We start from the raw sequence: 21,695 nt of genomic DNA, 5'->3' as shown, positions 1-21,695 counted from the left end.
GGCTTTTGAGGAGCTGTCCGAACGCTGTACGCTGTTCCTTTTACCTCCCTACGCACAGCCATAGTGTAAGCTGGACTGCTGATAGTTCTCTGGAACGTACGTATGGGTCTTTCTACTGATTTAATGTGATTTTTCACAACCACCGTACGCAATCCTAGATGATTATTGTCCATCAGTGCATTACGTTTCCTCAGTCTTGATATAGCTGTGACGGTTCCTTCGCGATTCTGCGTCACGGTAACATCATCAACAGTCAACTTGTACAGCTGTAGAAGGCTTGAAATGTCCATTTTGTTCACATAACGAGCAGATTTATATATGAGTGTTGCCCGTATGGGAATAAAAGTTTGCAATAGAAATGCCATTCGTCGTACTGAAATTCTACGTATTCACAAACAGATTCCAATCTTCAAAAAGTTACACTTTTCGTCTTCATAGCGGTCAAAACTTCTCACCGACTCTTCCACGGCGCTGCATGACTAGCACCTCGGGGGCAGACTGGATACAGGGGAGTGTTAGACTTACATGCGACATTCAGAGTGTTGAGTTGCCAGCACTAGAATATCCATTGCAAACAATATTTGTGAGAAGCCTCTGTAGAGATTGTAGGAAAAGTAGTGCCTAGTATGTAGTCTGAGCAGTAATGGGTCATGTAGGCATGAGTGCCAGCCACTGTGTTCTCATAGGCTGCCTCCTCTGACGTAAGCATACGTCTTTGACCACTTCTTATTTAATTTATTTCTCTCAGGTTACGGATCTTTACTTTTAGCACTGTGTTGAACAATTTTTTTCATTCACGATGTGTGCCAGTTTATTTATAGAGCCTATTCGTTGTGACAAGTTGGGGAGTAGTTTGTATTCGTTTGAAATGTTTTGCTCTTCAGAGACTGACTTTGGTATGTGGTAATTTTCTCCTACGGTTATGTTATGCGCTAAGTAAGTAGTAGTTTTAAGAACTTTGTTTTGATCTATATGTTTTTCAGCTGATAATTCTGTGGTGATAGGTTGTCAGTAAGTGATACGTTCGTAGACCCATGCGTCTCCCGTGGCTATGTTATGCTTTAAGTTGGTAGTAGTTTTAAGAACTTTGTTTTGATCTCTGTGTTTCTCAGCTGATGATTCTGTGGTGATAGGTTGTCAGTCAATGATGAGACGTTCCTAGACCCGTGTTATGAAAATCGTACATGCTGAACCCACTTGCAAGAACTATCAGAAGTACCACTCTATATGATAGACATGAGTGCGCATGTATGTACCAGTTATGCTGTTGTGTGTGACAAATATAATCACCAGTACATATTGAGTGAGATTTGATTCGTGGAGCATGTGCCTATAGATTATATTGCTATGTCTGTATTAAACTCTGTTCTTTAGTGTGACCGAGTGACTAATATAGCTTTCTGAAGTCATATGCGAAGATTTCTCAGCTATCTATTGACTTAAACTGCAAAGCGTCGTAGGGATAGTAAATGACGAATACCGAATCACGTGAAGCGTCATAGGTCTTCATCGATCCGCGTGCATAAACAAAAGATTTTCGAATTGTGTAAACGTAGATCATTTTAGGTTATTAGCAAATGGGAATCAATTTTTGTAGCAGTATAGCCCTGATATTACCAGAGGTACGCCTTAGAAAAGACATCACTCTTCAGAAAACTGAAACCAGTGATATTCAGTTGTAATACCTCTGAGATTCTGATGTACTGGATTTAGGAACAGCCAATTCAAATACATTTACTTTCAGATAATTTATTTATTTGTAGAAGTTCTTTGAGTCCACGGCTTCAAAGCAGATGTTATGATTTACTTATGAGGATGCATCTAGAATGGTGCAACACGCCCTCACTGAGCCCAGCCGAAGAGATTGCGGATGAAGTCCATGATGGCGTCCACATCGATACCGGCGTCCCTCAGCATCTGGATCAAGTTCTGCACAGCGTCCAGCTCCAAAACGCGCAACACCAGTTGCTGGAAACGTCATATTTCTGGTTAGAGGTCAAGTATGGAGGTAACATAAAAGAAAAATGTTGGACACTCGTAGCCATTCAACAGCTATGAAAGGATAACTACTTACGTGGAACTCGTCCGAGCTGAGCCTGTTGATGAGTTCAGCAAAGTCAGGGCTGGTCTCCAGCTTCTCGTTGTAGAGAGCCTTCAGCTCGTCGACTGGGAGGATGGCGAGGATCTCATCGAGCATGGACTTGAGGCTCCTGCTGCTCCTCCTCATTCGGCTGGCGGGTTTCGAAATCTGAGGTATGCCCAGGAAGTCGTGGATCATGTTGAGGAAGCCGTAGGGGTCAAGGCCTGAGTCCTCGAGGAAGTTGAGCAGCTGCGGAAAAAAATGGAGCAGTGAGAATCTGGGTGATGTAACATCTCATAGGTGTATGAAGTGTCTAACGAAGCTTTGCTTACATCGTACAGCTCGGGCTGCTGGTCGACGTAGACGACGATGCTCTCGAACTCGTCAGACATGAGGTACTGGAGGGCGGCCTGCACCTCAGCGTCGTTGGCGACGTAGTTGAGGACGATGTTGACGATTTCGTCGACGGGGATGAGGGCCAGGAAGTCGTTCAGGTCATCTTGGAGGTTGCGGCTGGATTTTTTTGCTGGGAAACGTTGGATCATCTTTGCACCTCGGATTGGCTCTGAAAATGAGATGTCGCGTATCAGTGCATCTGTTTTGCTCTTTTACAAAATTCTGTTGAATGTCGCATTACAGTTGCAAAGATTGTTGTGGTTCATTGCATAACTATTTAATGATAGTGTAAAACGTTGGACAGTTTAGTCAGTGCTGAGCAAGTGAACAATGTGTCTTGGGTTTTTCCTAGAAGTTGTGTAATATCGTACAACACACTATTTCTTTTTTTGTAGGATGTAGAAGAATTGTTTCCAGATCACAGGGTTTTAAGCAGTTTTATAATTTTTCTGCAAAATTCACAAATAATGTTCCATAATATAATCATTGTATTCCGTCGTATGCCTTTTGGGGAAAATGGAGTTCTCTCGTTAGCATTATGATTCGCGTAGTGGCTGAAGTACTGAACCTGCGCTAGATAGAACAGCCCCTCTATCTCGTGCCTATCCACCCACATTGAGTTATTCTGTCAGTTACATAAATTGTTTAATGCGATTTCTGGATTCATTTACTTGAAACCTACAATGACACACTTCACCTTGCTGAGTATTTATTGGGCATTAATTAAACTCGTCTATGGGACATAAGACCTTAATCGCCTACCACGTCTCCTTATTATTTTCATGTTGTTCTTGTTGCTAACAGCACTGGGTGCAAGTACAAGCACAGAACTATGATTCGAGTCAGTACAGAAGCACTGATGCCAAGATCGTAAATGTTTTTAACGTGTTATTATTTTGTATTTTTTTAGTTTAGTGTCATTTATATCCCCTATTTTTGAATGGGCTGGTCCCAAACATTCAAACGCTCTGTAGACTAACATTCAAATTCTCTGTAGACTTGACTGAAGTTGTTTGAAATACCAGAACAATTTTTATGACTGTGAAATAATGTCAATGATGCCGTATTGTGACATTTATGATATTACTGATTTGTGATGGACGCTATCGTTGTGGGGACTTGGGATTATTACAATGCTGATGAGCTGGGTATGATTTGGAGAATGGAGACAATACTATAGGAGAAATGTTTCATGTATGTAATGAAAAGAAATAATTCGAGTAAGTGCGAGGTACTTGAGAGGAGGATAGGACAGAAGCCAGGGAGGAAAGGTATTGATGTTGGCAGTATTTTCCGGTGCGTTATGGGTGGCATGAAGGGCAGATTATAAGGGTGGTTTCGTGCTGCAGGCAGGGGAGTCGTCTAAAATTACACTTGGAAACAATATTTAATGTTTGGTGATGAAGGTAGGAAATGTTGACAGTGATGCAGCTGCAAGCAATCGTTACCGAAGATGGGTCTTGGGTTTACTGGAAATGTAGAAATTCGTGTAAACTTTACGAGCCAGGAAAGGATAACAGAGGGAGAGCAGAGTGGAAAACAGAAACGAGGTGTCCTATATGTTTGTCCGTGATTTGGTGATTTTAGTATAACGTTGGAGAAGGTCCATGCAAAATGAGGATAAGGATGGGTCAGATGATGATAGGCAGGTCGGGTTGACTCTTTTGTGATGTAAGCTCCAAGTGCGACCAGTTGTAAATTTACTCTACTGACGGCTTTCTTTTGTATATTTGATGACGGCCTCATATTGTCTCAAAGAAATTTTAAAGTAGAGTAGATATGTCGGCAAGCTGCGGTAGTAAATATTTTCATGGCTCACCGATTCCTTTAGAGGAATACCAGAAAACATTACGGGATATTTGGTCTCAGCTAGTACTGTATAATTACGCCACACAATATGGAGCACAATGGACAAAAGAATATGTGGCACATGCGAATATAAACTTAAAATAACAAGCCTCATTGAAAGATGATACTAAAGAAAACATTCTTACTCAGTTTCAAGGAGCCGGAGTCAGCCCAGCCGAAGAGATTGCGGATGAAGTCCATGATGGCGTCCACATCGATACCGGCGTCCCTCAGCATCTGGATCAAGTTCTGCACAGCGTCCAGCTCCAAAACGCGCAACACCAGTTGCTGGAAACGTCATATTTCTGGTTAGAGGTCAAGTATGGAGGTAACATAAAAGAAAAATGTTGGACACTCGTAGCCATTCAACAGCTATGAAAGGATAACTACTTACGTGGAACTCGTCCGAGCTGAGCCTGTTGATGAGTTCAGCAAAGTCAGGGCTGGTCTCCAGCTTCTCGTTGTAGAGAGCCTTCAGCTCGTCGACTGGGAGGATGGCGAGGATCTCATCGAGCATGGACTTGAGGCTCCTGCTGCTCCTCCTCATTCGGCTGGCGGGTTTCGAAATCTGAGGTATGCCCAGGAAGTCGTGGATCATGTTGAGGAAGCCGTAGGGGTCAAGGCCTGAGTCCTCGAGGAAGTTGAGCAGCTGCGGAAAAAAATGGAGCAGTGAGAATCTGGGTGATGTAACATCTCATAGGTGTATGAAGTGTCTAACGAAGCTTTGCTTACATCGTACAGCTCGGGCTGCTGGTCGACGTAGACGACGATGCTCTCGAACTCGTCAGACATGAGGTACTGGAGGGCGGCCTGCACCTCAGCGTCGTTGGCGACGTAGTTGAGGACGATGTTGACGATTTCGTCGACGGGGATGAGGGCCAGGAAGTCGTTCAGGTCATCTTGGAGGTTGCGGCTGGATTTTTTTGCTGGGAAACGTTGGATCATCTTTGCACCTCGGATTGGCTCTGAAAATGAGATGTCGCGTATCAGTGCATATTTTTTGCTCTTTTACAAAATAATGTTGAATGTCGCATTACAGTTGCAAAGATTGTTGTGGTTCATTGCATAACTATTTAATGATAGTGTAAAACGTTGGACAGTTTAGTCTGTGCTGAGCAAGTGAACAATGTGTCTTTGGTTTTTCCTAGAAGTTGTGTAATATCGTACACACACTATTTCTTTTTTTGTAGGATGTAGAAGAATTGTTTCCAGATCACAGGGTTTTAAGCAGTTTTATAATTTTTCTGCAAAATTCACAAATAATGTTCCATAATATAATCATTGTATTCCGTCGTATGCCTTTTGGGGAAAATGGAGTTCTCTCGTTAGCATTATGATTCGCGTAGTGGCTGAAGTACTGAACCTGCGCTAGATAGAACAGCCCCTCTTTCTCGTGCCTATCCACCCACATTGAGTTATTCTGTCAGTTACATAAATTGTTTAATGCGATTTCTGGATTCATTTACTTGAAACCTACAATGACACACTTCACCTTGCTGAGTATGTATTGGGCATTAATTAAACTCGTCTATGGGACACAAGACCTTAACCGCCTACCACGTCTCCTTATTATTTTCGTGTTGTTCTTGTTGCTAACAGCACTGGGTGCAAGTACAAGCACAGAACTATGATTCGAGTCAGTACAGAAGCACTGATGCCAAGATCGTAAATGTTTTTAACGTGTTATTATTTTGTATTTTTTTAGTTTAGTGTCATTTATATCCCCTATTTTTGAATGGGCTGGTCCCAAACATTCAAACGCTCTGTAGACTAACATTCAAATTCTCTGTAGACTTGACTGAAGTTGTTTGAAATACCAGAACAATTTTTATGACTGTGAAATAATGTCAATGATGCCGTATTGCGACATTTATGATATTAATTATTTATGAGGGACGTTATCGTTGTGAGGACTTGGGGTTATTACAATGCTGATAAGTTGGGTATGATTTGGAGAATGGAGACAATACTATAGGAGAAATGTTTCATGTATGTAATGAAAAGAAATAATTCGAGTAAGTGCGAGGTACTTGTGAGGAGGATAGGACAGAAGCCAGGGAGGAAAGGTATTGATGTTGGCAGTATTTTCCGGTGCGTTATGGGTGGCATGAAGGGCAGATTATAAGGGTGGTTTCGTGCTGCAGGCAGGGGAGTCGTCTAAAATTACACTTGGAAACAATATTTAATGTTTGGTGATGAAGATAGGAAATTTTGACAGTGATACAGCTGCAAGCAGTCGTTACCGAAGATGGGTCTTGGGTTTACTGGAAATGTAGAAATTCGTGTAAACTTTACGAGCCAGGAAAGGATAACAGAGAGAGAGCAGAGTGGAAAACAGAAACGAGGTGTCCTATATGTTTGTCCATGATTTGGTGATTTTAGTATAACGTTGGAGAAGGTCCATGCAAAATGAGGATAAGGATGGGTCAGATGATGATAGGCAGGTCGGGTTGACCCTTTTGTGATGTAAGCTCCAAGTGCAACCAGTTGTATATTTACTCTACTGACGGCTTTCTTTTGTATATTTGATGACGGCCTCATACTGTCTCAAAGAAATTTTAAAGTAGAGTAGATATGTCGGCAAGCTGCGGTAGTAAATATTTTCATGGCTCACCGATTCCTTTAGAGGAATACCAGAAAACATTACGAGATATTTGGTCTCAGCTAGTACTGTATAATTACGCCACACAATATGGAGCACAATGGACAAAAGAATATGTGGCACATGCGAATATAAACTTAAAATAACAAGCCTCATTGAAAGATGATACTAAAGAAAACATTCTTACTCAGTTTCAAGGAGCCGGAGTCAGCCCAGCCGAAGAGATTGCGGATGAAGTCCATGATGGCGTCCACATCGATACCGGCGTCCCTCAGCATCTGGATCAAGTCCTGCACAGCGTCCAGCTCCAAAACGCGCAACACCAGTTGCTGGAAACGTCATATTTCTGGTTAGAGGTCAAGTATAGAGGTAACATAAAAGAAAAATGTTGGACACTCGTAGCCATTCAACAGCTATGAAAGGATAACTACTTACGTGGAACTCGTCCGAGCTGAGCCTGTTGATGAGTTCAGCAAAGTCAGGGCTGGTCTCCAGCTTCTCGTTGTAGAGAGCCTTCAGCTCGTCGACTGGGAGGATGGCGAGGATCTCATCGAGCATGGACTTGAGGCTCCTGCTGCTCCTCCTCATTCGGCTGGCGGGTTTCGAAATCTGAGGTATGCCCAGGAAGTCGTGGATCATGTTGAGGAAGCCGTAGGGGTCAAGGCCTGAGTCCTCGAGGAAGTTGAGCAGCTGCGGAAAAAAATGGAGCAGTGAGAATCTGGGTGATGTAACATCTCATAGGTGTATGAAGTGTCTAACGAAGCTTTGCTTACATCGTACAGCTCGGGCTGCTGGTCGACGTAGACGACGATGCTCTCGAACTCGTCAGACATGAGGTACTGGAGGGCGGCCTGCACCTCAGCGTCGTTGGCGACGTAGTTGAGGACGATGTTGACGATTTCGTCGACGGGGATGAGGGCCAGGAAGTCGTTCAGGTCATCTTGGAGGTTGCGGCTGGATCGCTGGGCCGGGAAGCGCTGGACTGTCTCATGCTTGGGCGCTGTGTAATTTTAATATAGGCGTTAGCGAACTTCTGCTTACTGAATGGACGTGTTACGTAAATAATTCTAAGTGGATCTTGGCTTGTTTTGGGAAGACACTGAAATTTTGTTTTCGTTTTATGTAAGAGAGTAACCAAAATCCTTAAGTATGTAATGATGTTACTAGGTCTTACCTCAGTGTTGATTATTCATTCAAAAAGAATACCTCCACGTTTTAATTAGTGACTGTTACTTGGCAAGAAGAAGCAGCAATATAGCGCAACGGTTACTGATGGCTAGTTAGGTTCGGGTTTGTTTGCTTGGGGGAAGGAGGCCAAACAGCGAGGTCATCGGTCTCGTTGGAGTATTGGAGGATGGGGAAGGATGTCGGCCGGCCCTTTCAAAGGAACCATCTCAGCACTTGTCAGGAGCCATATAGGGAAATCACGGAAAACCTAAATGAGGATGGCCGGGTGCGGGTTTGAACCGTCGTCCTCCCGGATGCGAATCCATTGTGCTAACCACTGCGCCACCTCGCTCGGTACTGCTGACTAGTCTTGGGTGTTATTAGCGTTAGGTGTTCATTAAAAACTATCTGCTTGGGTAGCTCAGTGATCAGCCTCTGGCTGATACGTGTAGGACCCAGGTTCGATCCCCGGTACTGCCGGAGATTCTTCCTTATTGGAAGGACTTGGAAAGGGTTTCCGAGCATCGTTATAGCAATTAAGGAGCTATTTGAGTGATAAGGAGCGTTCCGAAAGTCAGAAGGAGAACAAGTTGGAAGGGTCGCCTGGTGACGCCACGCCCCTCCTCATCGGATTCACTGACGCCACTGGCAGAGGACGGCACTGCGGCCGGTTCGAGCTGCCCTGTTACTGCCAGCAAACGTGGCTGTCCTTTACTTTGCTTTAAAATTATGTATGCAGAATATAGTATTTTATCGACGCCATAGGGGTACTTTTAAGTCGCTAATGTCTGTAGGAGGACATATTACTTTTTACCCAGGTAGATTTAATGGCAGTACGCGATTCATTTGATAAAATCTGCTGAAATAATGTCTACTCAGGCAGTCTCAAAAATTCTTCTGCTGGGTGTAAGCCATCCTTGCTTACATCAGTGTGTCCGATAACTACACTCCTGGAAATGGAAAAAAGAACACATTGACACCGGTGTGTCAGACCCACCATACTTGCTCCGGACACTGCGAGAGGGCTGTACAAGCAATGATCACACGCACGGCACAGCGGACACACCAGGAACCGCGGTGTTGGCCGTCGAATGGCGCTAGCTGCGCAGCATTTGTGCACCGCCGCCGTCAGTGTCAGCCAGTTTGCCGTGGCATACGGAGCTCCATCGCAGTCTTTAACACTGGTAGCATGCCGCGACAGCGTGGACGTGAACCGTATGTGCAGTTGACGGACTTTGAGCGAGGGCGTATAGTGGGCATGTGGGAGGCCGGGTGGACGTACCGCCGAATTGCTCAACACGTGGGGTGTGAGGTCTCCACAGTACATCGATGTTGTCGCCAGTGGTCGGCGGAAGGTGCACGTGCCCGTCGACCTGGGACCGGACCGCAACGACGCACGGATGCACGCCAAGACCGTAGGATCCTACGCAGTGCCGTAGGGGACCGCACCGCCACTTCCCAGCAAATTAGGGACACTGTTGCTCCTGGGGTATCGGCGAGGACCATTCGCAACCGTCTCCATGAAGCTGGGCTACGGTCCCGCACATCGTTAGGCCGTCTTCCGCTCACGCCCCAACATCGTGCAGCCCGCCTCCAGTGGTGTCGCGACAGGCGTGAATGGAGGGACGAATGGAGACGTGTCGTCTTCATCGATGAGAGTCGCTTTTGCCTTGGTGCCAATGATGGTCGTATGCGTGTTTGGCGCCGTGCAGGTGAGCGCCACAATCAGGACTGAATACGACCGAGGCACACAGGGCCAACACCCGGCATCATGGTGTGGGGAGCGATCTCCTACACTGGCCGTACACCACTGGTGATCGTCGAGGGGACACTGAATAGTGCACGGTACATCCAAACCGTCATCGAACCCATCGTTCTACCATTCCTAGACCGGCAAGGGAACTTGCTGTTCCAACAGGACAATGCACGTCCTCATGTATCCCGTGCCACCCAACGTGCTCTAGAAGGTGTAAGTCAACTACCCTGGCCAGCAAGATCTCCGGATCTGTCCCCCATTGAGCATGTTTGGGACTGGATGAAGCGTCGTCTCACGCGGTGTGCACGTCCAGCACGAACGCTGGTCCAACTGAGGCGCCAGGTGGAAATGGCATGGCAAGCCGTTCCACAGGACTACATCCAGCATCTCTACGATCGTCTCCATGGGAGAATAGCAGCCTGCATTGCTGCGAAAGGTGGATATACACTGTACTAGTGCCGACATTGTGCATGCTCTGTTGCCTGTGTCTATGTGCCTGTGGTTCTGTCACTGTGATCATGTGATGTATCTGACCCCAGGAATGTGTCAATAAAGTTTCCCCTTCCTGGGACAATGAATTCACGGTGTTCTTATTTCAATTTCCAGGAGTGTATTTGCTTCACTGAAGCGCAATAAATTATGTGGTATTTCTCTGCGAACATCTTACATTTTTATGAGGTACACCAGCATCTGGTAGCTTCACGGAACGAAGTTTGTCATATCGAAGATTTCTGTGCACGTCATTATGGAAGCATAGCTCATATAACTGAAAATGTATTATATGTGTGGGGTTCTGTTCTTTCAGACACCATTTTGATATTGGAGCCACCGTTAATCAACTGACAAAGGAATTAAAGACATGGGCATATATTTATATCAACTGGCAAGCTGAAAATTTGTGTCACCCTCTGATTCTAGCCCGTGTCTCCAGCTTATTAGGCAGATACGCTGACCACTGAACCATCTGTACACAGGGCTCGTCGCAGCTGCACCGGCTACCCTAGCAAGACCCCGTCAGGCCCAAATTCTCAACTGATACCTCACAATACTGGTGCAGCCTTATTACGCGCAGCATCTCGCCGATTCGCGTAAGAGACAGAGCTTGGCGTGCAACTGCACTGAAGGAATAGTTGAGAATCTGGGTCTGGTGGGAGGCACACTGAGGTAGTCGGTGCAGTTGAGCTGACTACTGAGCCGGAGGGCGTGGTGGTCAGCGCATGTGCCTAATGAGCAGAAAACACAAATTTCCAGTTTGTCCCGCTGATAAAAATCAATGCCCACTGGCAGCTGACGTCTTTAATACCTTTCCGTCTTGAAAATATGTTGTCCAGCACATGTCTGGTACGATTACGTGGTCACTTAAGCTTAAATAATTTCTCTTAGAACCAAACGTTAATGGTTATTTTGGCCTTTAAGAGTACGATTTGATGACACTTACCCTTGGGCACCGCTGCGCCGCAGGCGATGCCAATGACAACAGCGAACAGCAGGAAGAAGCGCATCTGCACAAGAAGGCGATGTCTTAGGGTGGAGGTAGTGCTAGCTAGGGTAGTATACTGCAGAGCGGAGAGGACTTACCTTGCCGGCTGTGGACCACAATGTGATGCGGCAGGCTTCGACGTGCGCGTATTTACGCATTTCTTTATCAGCTCTTCACTGCGTTTATCGAGTGCGGTTTTTTCCGCTCGCGACCAGGATGACCTTCACCCTCGGTAACAGCAAGTCATCTCTGCGTCTGTGCGTTACCTGAAATATTCACTTCAGTTGTCCAGAAGAGAGCAGACCGTGCGTATCGCATCGTATATCAGCAGTGATTATCGCGTGATGTTACCAACTTGTAGGAATGCTACAGGTTTCGCTTCTAGCTTTCGATACGATTTCTACGTATTAACTCATCCATGACAACGGAAGAAACTGTGATGGATTTTCATGTGTAGTTTTCGTCGTGTCTGAGTCTGTCGCCTACCGTTCAACGTCAGAAAAGTAGCTAATTCTTGCTCAACTTTGTAATTCGAGTTGTTAATACGGAGCGAACGCATTTCGTTCACTCCATTGTCTAAGGTAACTTGTTTGCAGAGTGCTTCATGCCCTCTGTTTCACCTCAGTTGTGGCAGAATCAGTAATGTGCTCTGAGCACTTAAGTTGTGTGTTCTTGTACAGTGCTACCATGTAAACGTCACTAATTTTATTATCTCCAGAAGTTCTTGGCAGAAATGTGCTAGTGCTCCTTGGAGTACTGAGGGCAGAAAAACTATTTTGACTATGATTCTAAAATAATTTGACATACATTCTGTAATATGCGTGGCCTGCAGAGGTGAAAACCGCTGTTACTTTTGTAGGACCGATTTAAAGGAGTCTCATCAGTTGCGCACGACATGTTTCTTTCTTTTCTTTCACAATGTGCCTTTTTTTCCTAGATCCGCTCTTGCTTGGTACTCGTCACTCCTCCATATGTTATTGTTTCGATACTGTTCCGGGATGCCCTCCGTATCAGTAAAAGAGTGCGATAATAACAGAATTCCTTGCAAGCAGTTTGTCTGCGTGTAGTAAAAACTTACTTCTGTGCGTTTTGTGTGTTGTAACTGATTCTGTATCGGTTTTCCGAAGCGAAAATCCACAAATAGGGTAGACGTGCCTGGAAGGTTTGGAAAAACCCCTGTAATTAGCACTCACGTTGATCGATGGAATACAGATGGGCCTACTTTTCGTTAATCTAAGACACAGGTTGATTTCCGATCTGGTTCATCTCTCTGTCTCGTAGAATAACGCTTAACGATTTACTTACGTGTTCTACGACGTGTTAACATCTGCGGCAGTTAATTATCAAATTTGTCCGAACGATAAGTCGGACAGGTTTCTTTGTTTAACGGCCGTAAGCGGTATCAATAACTTCGGGATGTGCTCCTTTCGTAAAGGGAAAGACTTTCCTTACGTTGGAAATATCTGTAGAAAAGTCGGCTCCTCCACGGCGACAGATGCATAATTGCGCAAGTGAAGTTCCAGCAAAGGCTTTTAAACTGATTCGCGTGGAAATTCTAAATGACAACAAAGGGAAAGGCTGTCTCACCGCTTCGTGGGTTGCCTGGCATGACGCCAGTACAACAAGACTGCAGAATCAGCTGACATGGCATGAGGAATATAGACCATTATTTAAATGCTGTTTTTCGAAGCGCAGTTTGTATTAGTTTTCAGGGCCATAAAACTGTTTTTAGCGAAAAACGGTATTCAGTAACCAATTCCTTGGATGGGTCTTGATCTGTAATAGTGGGATCAAAGTATTCAGCTGAAATTCTATGTGCTGATGGCACAACAGTATCTGTGGCAGAACTGAAATTCAGTTCGAATTTTTAGAAAATAACAAGTGAAAATGGGAACATTTAGTTCACGAAAAACAGACCGCTCCTTAAACATAGTGTACACAGTGTCCAACACAGAACTTTCGTAAAAGATGTGTCCTTAGAATTGTGTACCTAAGTTTCGAGAGATGCTTTTTTTCTGTTTTAGAGTATTTCCCAGTTGAGGTTTCTCAGCATTTCGATTACAGTCTCTCATTTGTCAGACATAATTCAGAGCATTAGCGCTGCTTTTCTTTTGTCTACCTGATACGTCCCCTGTTATTCCAACTTGATACGGATACCACACACCTGAGCAATGTCTTAGTACGGATAATACAATAGTTCTATAAGAATCTCTTCCGTACACCAACAGCTGTTTTCCAATCTCTGACAGAACCCTGGGTTTGCTGCACCTTGTACGAAACGAATGTGCTCATTACAGTCCATATAGTGACATGACATGACTAACTCGATGACTGCTACATGTCATAAGCACACAATGTGGCATTTCTACAAATTAAGAGCCTTTAGCCTTTTACATTTGAGCTGATATTTTGCTGAACTCTGGCTGATTATCACCTTAGTTTTTATCAGACAATACTTCTTGATATGCAAGAGCATCGTCTGCGAAATCTTCGAGATTGCAGCAAATATTACCCGCTTAATTATTACCTTGCAACAGGACGAATGATGGTGCTATTAGATTTCCCTGAATGCCGTACAGGGGAGACATTTTACTCGGAAGCCGCTTGTCTGGTGTTCGCGGGTAAATACGATACAGCGGTGCCTGTGTTATTCCGAATTGTGATGCAAGGAACCTTGCATTGCATTTCAGGACAACACAGACACTGCAATATCGTTTCGTAGCTTGCCTCAATGTCCTCTTAATTTTTTCTTAATCGGGTCCCAGTCTGGCAGTGAACCGAAAGTTTTTCGACAGTCAACAAACAATGAACATATAAACAACCTATTCATACAGATACCTCTTTTCACTGTTCAGACGTTATATGTGAGTAGCATTCTGGGTTTCACATGTCCAATGTTTCCGGAATAGTTTCACTGTTCTATACAGAAGGTCTCTTTGTGTCTCAGAGTGTTTGTTTTTCAACTCAGAAGATGTTTTAGAATCCTACTGCAGATACTGGTGAGTGATCCCTCCGTGGATCCGTTCTACTGGCATCGTTCGTGGATGGACTTGACCTGTACTCTTTCCCAGGCGCTTGAAGTAGTTCTCTGCCCAAAGGATCTCTGGTTATCACTCTTGAGGGTGAAACTAATTTACTTGTAAAATGCATATGGAAAAAGACAAGTACTTGGTTGTGAACTGAGTCATTCTTGAGTTTTAGCAAGTTCAGCTAATTTAATATGGTGGTCATTGATTATTGTATCACCTGAACTGTAGCAACATCATTTGATTTCCATTTCTAAAGGGACATTGTTGTTGTTGTTGTGGTCTTCAGTCCTGAGACTGGTTTGATGCAGCTCTCGATGCTACTCTATCCTGTGGAAGCTTCTTCATCTCCCAGTACCTACTGCAACCTACATCCTTCTGAATCTGCTTAGTGTATTCATCTCTTGGTCTCCCTCTACGATTTTTACCCTCCACGCTGCCCTCCAATACTAAATTTGTGATCCCTTGATGCCTCAAAACATGTTCTACCAACCGATCCCTTCTTCTAGTCAAGTTGTGCCACAAACTTCTCTTCTCCCCACTCCTATTCAATACCTCCTCATTAGTTACGTGATCTACCCACCTTATCTTCAGCATTCTTCTGTAGCACCACATTTCGAAAGCTTCTATTCGATTCTTGTCCAAACTGGTTATCGTCCATGTTTCACTTCCATACATGGCTACACTCCATACAAATACTTTCAGAAACGACTTCCTGACACTTAAATCTATACTCGATGTTAACAAATTTCTCTTCTTCAGAAACGATTTCCTTGCCATTGCCAGTCTACATTTTATATCCTCTCTACTTCGACCATCATCAGTTATTTTACTCCCTAAATACCAAAACTCCTTTACTACTTTAAGTGTCTCATTTCCTAATCTAATCCCCTCAGCATCACCCGATTTAATTTGACTACATTCCATTATCCTCGTTTTGCTTTTGTTGATGTTCATCTTATATCCTCCTTTCAAGACACTGTCCATTCCGTTCAACTGCTCTTCCAAGTCCTTTGCTGTCTCTGACAGAATTACAATGTCATCGGCGAACCTCAAAGTTTTTACTTCTTCTCCATGGATTTTAATACCTACTCCGAATTTTTCTTTTGTTTCCTTTACTGCTTGCTCAATATACAGATTGAATAACATCGGGGAGAGGCTACAACCCTGTCTCACTCCTTTCCCAACCACTGCTTCCCTTTCATGCCCCTCGAATTAAGAATAAATTAGACATATCGGCTTTCGTTTTGGTACAGTCTGCTTCAGTTCCTGTCTCATCAACAAGTCCATGCACTCTGTGTTTTAAGCTAAGTTTTAACGTCTGACTGAAGTTTCGCGAGGATCTTCCAAAACTGCCCGGTGCCCCACTGGTAGTCAAGTTCGTATCAGTTAATACCCATCTACCGACTTTTTTCAGTTTGATTCGTACACGTCCTGCGGCAAGTGCTGTTTCGTAACAAACCTGCCGTCACTGTTTGTACACAGCTACGGATCTCTGACGTCTGTAACGAGTATGAGAGGAGCCACTCTTAGACTGCTTCACTAACTGCTTACTTCAATTTTTATCACAGACCCATTGCACACTCCTTGCCTGATTTCATTTCAGCAGAAGAAATGAAGTTGCTTACTCTTTTTTCAGTTTACTACATACTTAGCTTTTCAGTTTATTGGAACAGCCTTTTGTTCCTGGTAATTACCATTGTAACAAGTGCAGTATGATGTTTTATGACAGTACATAAATGAACATACTGAAAGAGTTGCGCTTTGTCTATCACCCACATATCTAATATATTTTCACGATGGGTCTGTTTACTGTCTTAGATGGATTTCTGATAACGCCTTGAGTGTAGTTCCTCGGCAAGTCTTGTCTCGTCTTCTGCTTATGAAGTTATACGCGTAGTTTTCCCTGTCTACTGTGAGACAGTTGAATCCTCCTGCAATGTAAATGAATAACGGAGACACAGATGAAACCAGGTTTTCACCGAAATTTTCACTTGCTTATGGGGGTGAGGTAGGTCATCCGTGAGAGTGTCTAGCTTCGAGTTTTAGATCACACTTGATAGTTAGTACTGCTGGAACAATTTTATATGCAGATTAAATTTCTGCACCATCAGATTTACTTCGCACAACTACCACTACGATAATGGTACTTCTTAACAGTCGTGATAACTAGGTTCCAGTAAGAGTTAGTAATCTATCTGAAGACATGTGACAATTAAATCCAATTACAGCTCATTATTTAAGTGAAGGTCAAATAACTTAGCCTGTTTTTGCCTGTTGCTGTCGAAATAATCTGTCTCTGTGTACTTGCTTTCTGTGTAACTACTGTTTTTTCATGCATTTACAAGCACCGTGTGGTTAGAGATTAACCTGTCGCGACGATTTTCTTACCTCGATCGCTTGATATAACCACGGAAGACGTCCGCCGCGTAAATTTACGACCTTAGCTTACGAGAATAAAGTCAACATTGCCATGCTCAAGGAAGTCTTATTGTATAGGTAGTTTGCATAATTTATCGGTATTTTAAACACCTCCTAGGTCAATGCAGATTTAAAGATAAAATATTTTGACAACCAGTGGAAACTTAATCAGCAAAAAGTGTGTGACAACAAGTGCATTGACAAAACACTCGTGTTACACGTTATATTGTAAAAAAGATTTTAAATTAGGCACGTTCAAAGAAGAGGCTGACAGTGACACATACATGACAATCTGAAAATAACATATACTTTATAAACATAATGAAGCGCCTTAGTTCGGTTATACATAGATGCGCTTTACAGACCATGAAAATAGTTAATTTCCCTTATCCTCATTAGCTAGGACATACCACGTTATATTGTAAAAAGATTTTAAACTAGGCACATTCAAAATCTGAAAACCACATGTACATAGATGCGCTTTACAGACTACGAAGATAGTTAATTTCCCTTATCCTCATTACCTAGGACATACCAAATCAGTTTTCGTAACTTCCCCTGAAGACATACAGAACTAGTGATAACTTTAGCACATGGTTGGCTATGCAATAATTTTACGTATTTATCTAGTGCTGTACTTCTTACTCCATCCTCTTGTCAGTCTGATGTCCTCCTCTATTATAGTGCCACTGCCCATTCTTTAAGAAAAGAAATAATTCTTTCAGCAAAATAATGTGAAGTGATAGAAAGGCAACGTGAAGCCCTGTATTGACAGCCACAGCCTGTAGCCGCAAGTGTGGTGACAGGCGGGTCAGAATAACGTACGCGTATGGGGATTATGAGTAAGGGCTAGCTTCGCTCTTTGGGAAACTACCCTGCACCGTGGTAATGGTTACGACAGGGGGTCGATGTCACCACACCAGGGCACGTCTCTTGTGGCGGACGACGTGACTGGGGGCCGGGCTTTAGAGACACAAATGCATCTCTCAGGGCAAAATAAATATGTCTGGGTTTGAGGCAGAAGCATTCTTGCATTGGCTCGTCGCTGCAATCCGGTAGCACCACCACGACGCGTGCAACCACGCCAGACAATCGGATGACGGGGTTGCCACAGGGGCACAACTCTTAAATGATAAATAACTAATATTGACAGTGATGATGATGATCAAGTCCCACATTCCTCTATAGAGCGTAGAGAAACGATGCGGGAGACCCGCGCCTCCGTACTAGGCACGGTCAATATTGTCAATAAAAATGTAAAATTAAAATATAAATAATGAAAAGTGTTAATCAGGAAGAATAATATTATATGAATTCATAGAGTTCTAAAAATATAGATGATGGGTAAGTATTTAAGATTCAACATTGGATTTAGAACAGGAACTACATCTACATCTATATTATTACTTCTCAGTTCACACTTCAGTGCCCAATAAACAGGAAGATTCTGCTTATCATACATTTTGTTTCCTTTCTACATCACAAGGAGTTTTTCAAGTGAAATATTCCACCTGGTACCAACTACTGTAATTTTTATACTAGTAACGTGATTTATTAATAGATTTGTAGTAATTATTTCCGATAATCACAGACTTCCACAATGTATAGAGGCAGTAAATACTAATAATTCAGTTAATTGTAAGGAAAAGCCATTTCTCTTCAAACATTACATTACAATCCTAATATTCATAATTATTATATTCTGATGGTTTACATATTTTCAACATTATTGGTGGTAGTCAACTTTACTGGAGTAAACTCAAAAAATAATTATAATCATAGAAATGACTTGATCTTACAGTTAAGACATTCTTTGTCTGAAATTATTAATAACCCTTTAATTGAACATTAAGAAAAATAAATATTTGATGTTAATGGAATTCCTGCCTGTTCCCTATTAAGGGTGTCTTCTGTTATCAAAATTGTAACTGGATTTCATTATACCTCAGCTACTGAAGTGCAATTTAGTCCATAACATGTATTTTTTTTATTTGTAAACAATGGATGAATTATGTCAACATTTGATGCTAGTAGAGCATCTACAGGGTGTATTTGTACTTAATTGTTAGACACCCCCCCCCACACACAGATATATATATATATATATATATATATATATATGTATAATTTATTATTTAGTGTATGCCTAATACAGACATATCATGAAATTACATATACATATGTACATATTGACACACAACAAACTTAAGATTGTCTTTACAACTGAATATCCAGTCCTTCAATCCAGCGCACTGCATCTGGAGTTGCTAGCAGGAAGTCCTCTTTGGATAGGCTCGAATCCTGCATTCACTGACAATGTGGTGAACAGTCTGGTATGGAGCCCCGCAGTCACAAGCTGGATCAGGCAGCTTCTTCCACTTGAAGAGAGCATCCCTGCATCGCCCATGGCTGGTACGGATTCTGTTGAGAGTAGACGAGGTCTTGTGTGGTAAGTCGAATCCACTTGGAAGTTTAGCACCTGAGAAGATGTTATGCAGGTGCACATCTGTCACTGCTTCTCACCGACCTTTCCATTCTTCAAGAGGTTTGAAATTCTTAGCAACGATGTCAGCAGCATCGCACAGAGTTGGATGACGTGATTTCAGTCTCTTGCAATTTAAAAGTGGCAGGTCGCTATGCACGGGTAGGTTAGAATTCTTGGAGATCTTGTGGAATTCTCTCATAAGGGCAGTACATCTGCGTAGATCAGGAGGCATTATACTGGTTAACAGTGGAAGCCAATAAACTGGAGTAGATCTGATTGTGCCAGATATTATGCGCATTGTCGTATTCAGCTGGGTATAAACAAGCCTTGTATGATGACTATTCATCCAAACAGGTGCACAATTCTCAGCACTTGAGTATACCAAGCCCAGAGCTGAAGTTCGCAGGATGGTTGCTGAAGATCCCCAGGTAGTTCTGCATAGCTTATGGAGGATGTTGTTTCGAGTCCTCAGCTTTTGAGTTAAGTTAAGAAGGTGTTGTTTGAAGCATAGCATACGATCCAGGATGACACCAAGATATTTTGGGTTCCAGTTGTGACGAAGAATTCTGCCTCTGAAACTTACTTCCAGTTTTACATTCGCCAACTGGTTATTTAGATGGAAACAACACACTTCTGTTTTGCTCACACTGGGTTGGAGTCTCCAGATTTTGAAGTAATTGTCTAATGCAGACAGGTAATTGGCTAAAATCTCTTATGTTGTCTTCATTTCCTGGTGTTTGATGGCTAGAGCCAGGTCATCGGCTTAGCAGTGTTTTCTGGACGAAGTGTCAGGTAGATCAGATAGATATAGGTTGAACAGTAAGGGTGAGAGAACTGATCCTTGAGGCAATCCGTTGTTCAGCTTCCTCTCCTTACTTATGTTGCTTCCAGTGATTACCTGGAACTTCCGATCACTTAGCATGCTGTTAATCAGTCGAGCCATTGTTCTGCAGGGTATGATGCAGAGAAATTTGTAGATAAGGCCTTCCCTCCACACAGTGTCGAAGATGGCAGTTATATCAACAAATTCCACAGATGTTTTCTGCTTCATTTGATATCCTGACTCTATGAAGGATGTGAGAGACAATACTTGGTCACAGCAGCTACGCCCTGGTCTGATGCCTGCCTGATCAACTGGAACGTTCTCTAAGATAGCGCTACTTATTTTGTTATATATTAGCCTTTCAAAAAGCTTGTAGCAGCAGCTGAGTAGGGAAATGGGGCGATAGTTTTCTACCTTGTTGCTGGGTTTGCCAGGTTTCAGAACAAATATTATCTTCACCTTAAAAACTCAGATGGAAGTTGACCAGTCAGCAGAATGTCAGTGAAGAATTCTGCCAGCCATTTCTTAGCTTTTCCTCTCATACGGATCAGGAATTCTGGATGGATACTATCGAATCCAGGTGCCTTAAGAGGTATGAGGTCCTTCAGTCCAGAGTCAATGTCAGAAACTGTGAAGGGATGGGTATACTCAGATGAGGGAGATGCCTTCTTTTTCAGGTCACGAAGCTGTCGTCTGATATGTCTTGTATGCTTCTTGTCAGGAGGTACTCTTGAGGTAGTAAAGATGTGGGAAGCAATTTGGTCTGGTGTTACTTCGGAATTTTTTCTGCATGCTGGTGCACTTCCTCCCAGTTTTCTCAGAAGACTCCATGATTTCCTGCTCGAGTGGGTAAAGTCCATAGGTTTGATTGTTTCTGCCCATTTCTGCCTCCGAGACATGTCCAAGCTGGACAATAGTTCCGTATCTATCTCTGGGTCACCACATTGCTGGAAGTATTGGTACAGTGTTTCACTTTCCTCATTCCATCCTGGAACATATTCTTTTCGGTATCCTCTTGGCTATACTTTTTAGCTGTTGCTGTTACTGCACAAACGAAGCGTTGATAGTTATTATGTGATGGAGGTATCCATCGAATGGTCTTATCCAGTTCCGTTGAAAACTTCATCCAGTCGGCTTTCTGGAAATTCCATCGAGCGTGCGGAGTTGATCGTATGACAGGAACAGTGCAGCCAATTTGTATTATTACAGGTCTGTGTTGGCTGTGAGGAAAGGCATCTATCACTTTCCTTGAGACGTTGATGGGAAAGCCAGTTTCGTTGCAGCTAACAAAGCATAAGTCAGGATTTGAACCCTTGTCCCAAGCAGCTGACCTGAAAGTACCTTGATCTTTGGCATCAAACACTAGATGAAGATTATTCTCTTCGATCCATTCTGCAAGCATGCTCCCATTTTCATCATTTTGAGAGTACTTCCAAAGTTCATGGTGACTACTGAAGTCTCCTATGTAAATTGCAGGATGTTCTCCTGTGTGTAGGACAAAATCGGGCCATGTTGTTTTGGGTGGTTTGTAAACATTTGTAATAGTAATGTCGTGCAATTGTATAACAACTGTATGTATATCTGCCTCCACACTTACAGAAATCAGTGAAG

General features: G+C 43.1%; 1 protein-coding gene across 6 annotated transcripts in view; it reads right to left on the bottom strand.

The window, feature by feature from the left end:
- Positions 1–11,463, bottom strand: part of LOC126188871 (uncharacterized) — a 164,910-nt gene extending 153,447 nt beyond the window's left edge. For all 6 annotated transcript variants that reach the window (XM_049930530.1, XM_049930529.1, XM_049930526.1 and 3 more), the window contains exons 1-10: positions 11,428–11,463; positions 11,288–11,351; positions 7,700–7,926; positions 7,362–7,616; positions 7,114–7,255; positions 5,057–5,289; positions 4,719–4,973; positions 4,471–4,612; positions 2,413–2,645; positions 2,075–2,329 (exon numbers count right to left, since the gene is read on the bottom strand). In XM_049930530.1, coding sequence (XP_049786487.1) covers positions 2,075–2,329; positions 2,413–2,645; positions 4,471–4,612; positions 4,719–4,973; positions 5,057–5,289; positions 7,114–7,255; positions 7,362–7,616; positions 7,700–7,926; positions 11,288–11,351 — 1,806 coding nt within the window. In that variant the 5' untranslated portion in view covers positions 11,428–11,463. The remainder of the gene's footprint in view (positions 1–2,074; positions 2,330–2,412; positions 2,646–4,470; positions 4,613–4,718; positions 4,974–5,056; positions 5,290–7,113; positions 7,256–7,361; positions 7,617–7,699; positions 7,927–11,287; positions 11,352–11,427) is intronic.
- Between the last annotated feature and the right edge of the window lie 10,232 nt (positions 11,464–21,695).

This window comes from Schistocerca cancellata, chromosome 5 (genome assembly GCF_023864275.1).
Source record: "Schistocerca cancellata isolate TAMUIC-IGC-003103 chromosome 5, iqSchCanc2.1, whole genome shotgun sequence".
NCBI lineage: Eukaryota > Metazoa > Arthropoda > Insecta > Orthoptera > Acrididae > Schistocerca > Schistocerca cancellata.
The sequence above is the reverse complement of the archived record's forward strand: the minus strand, read 5'-3'. Positions and strand labels throughout refer to the sequence as shown.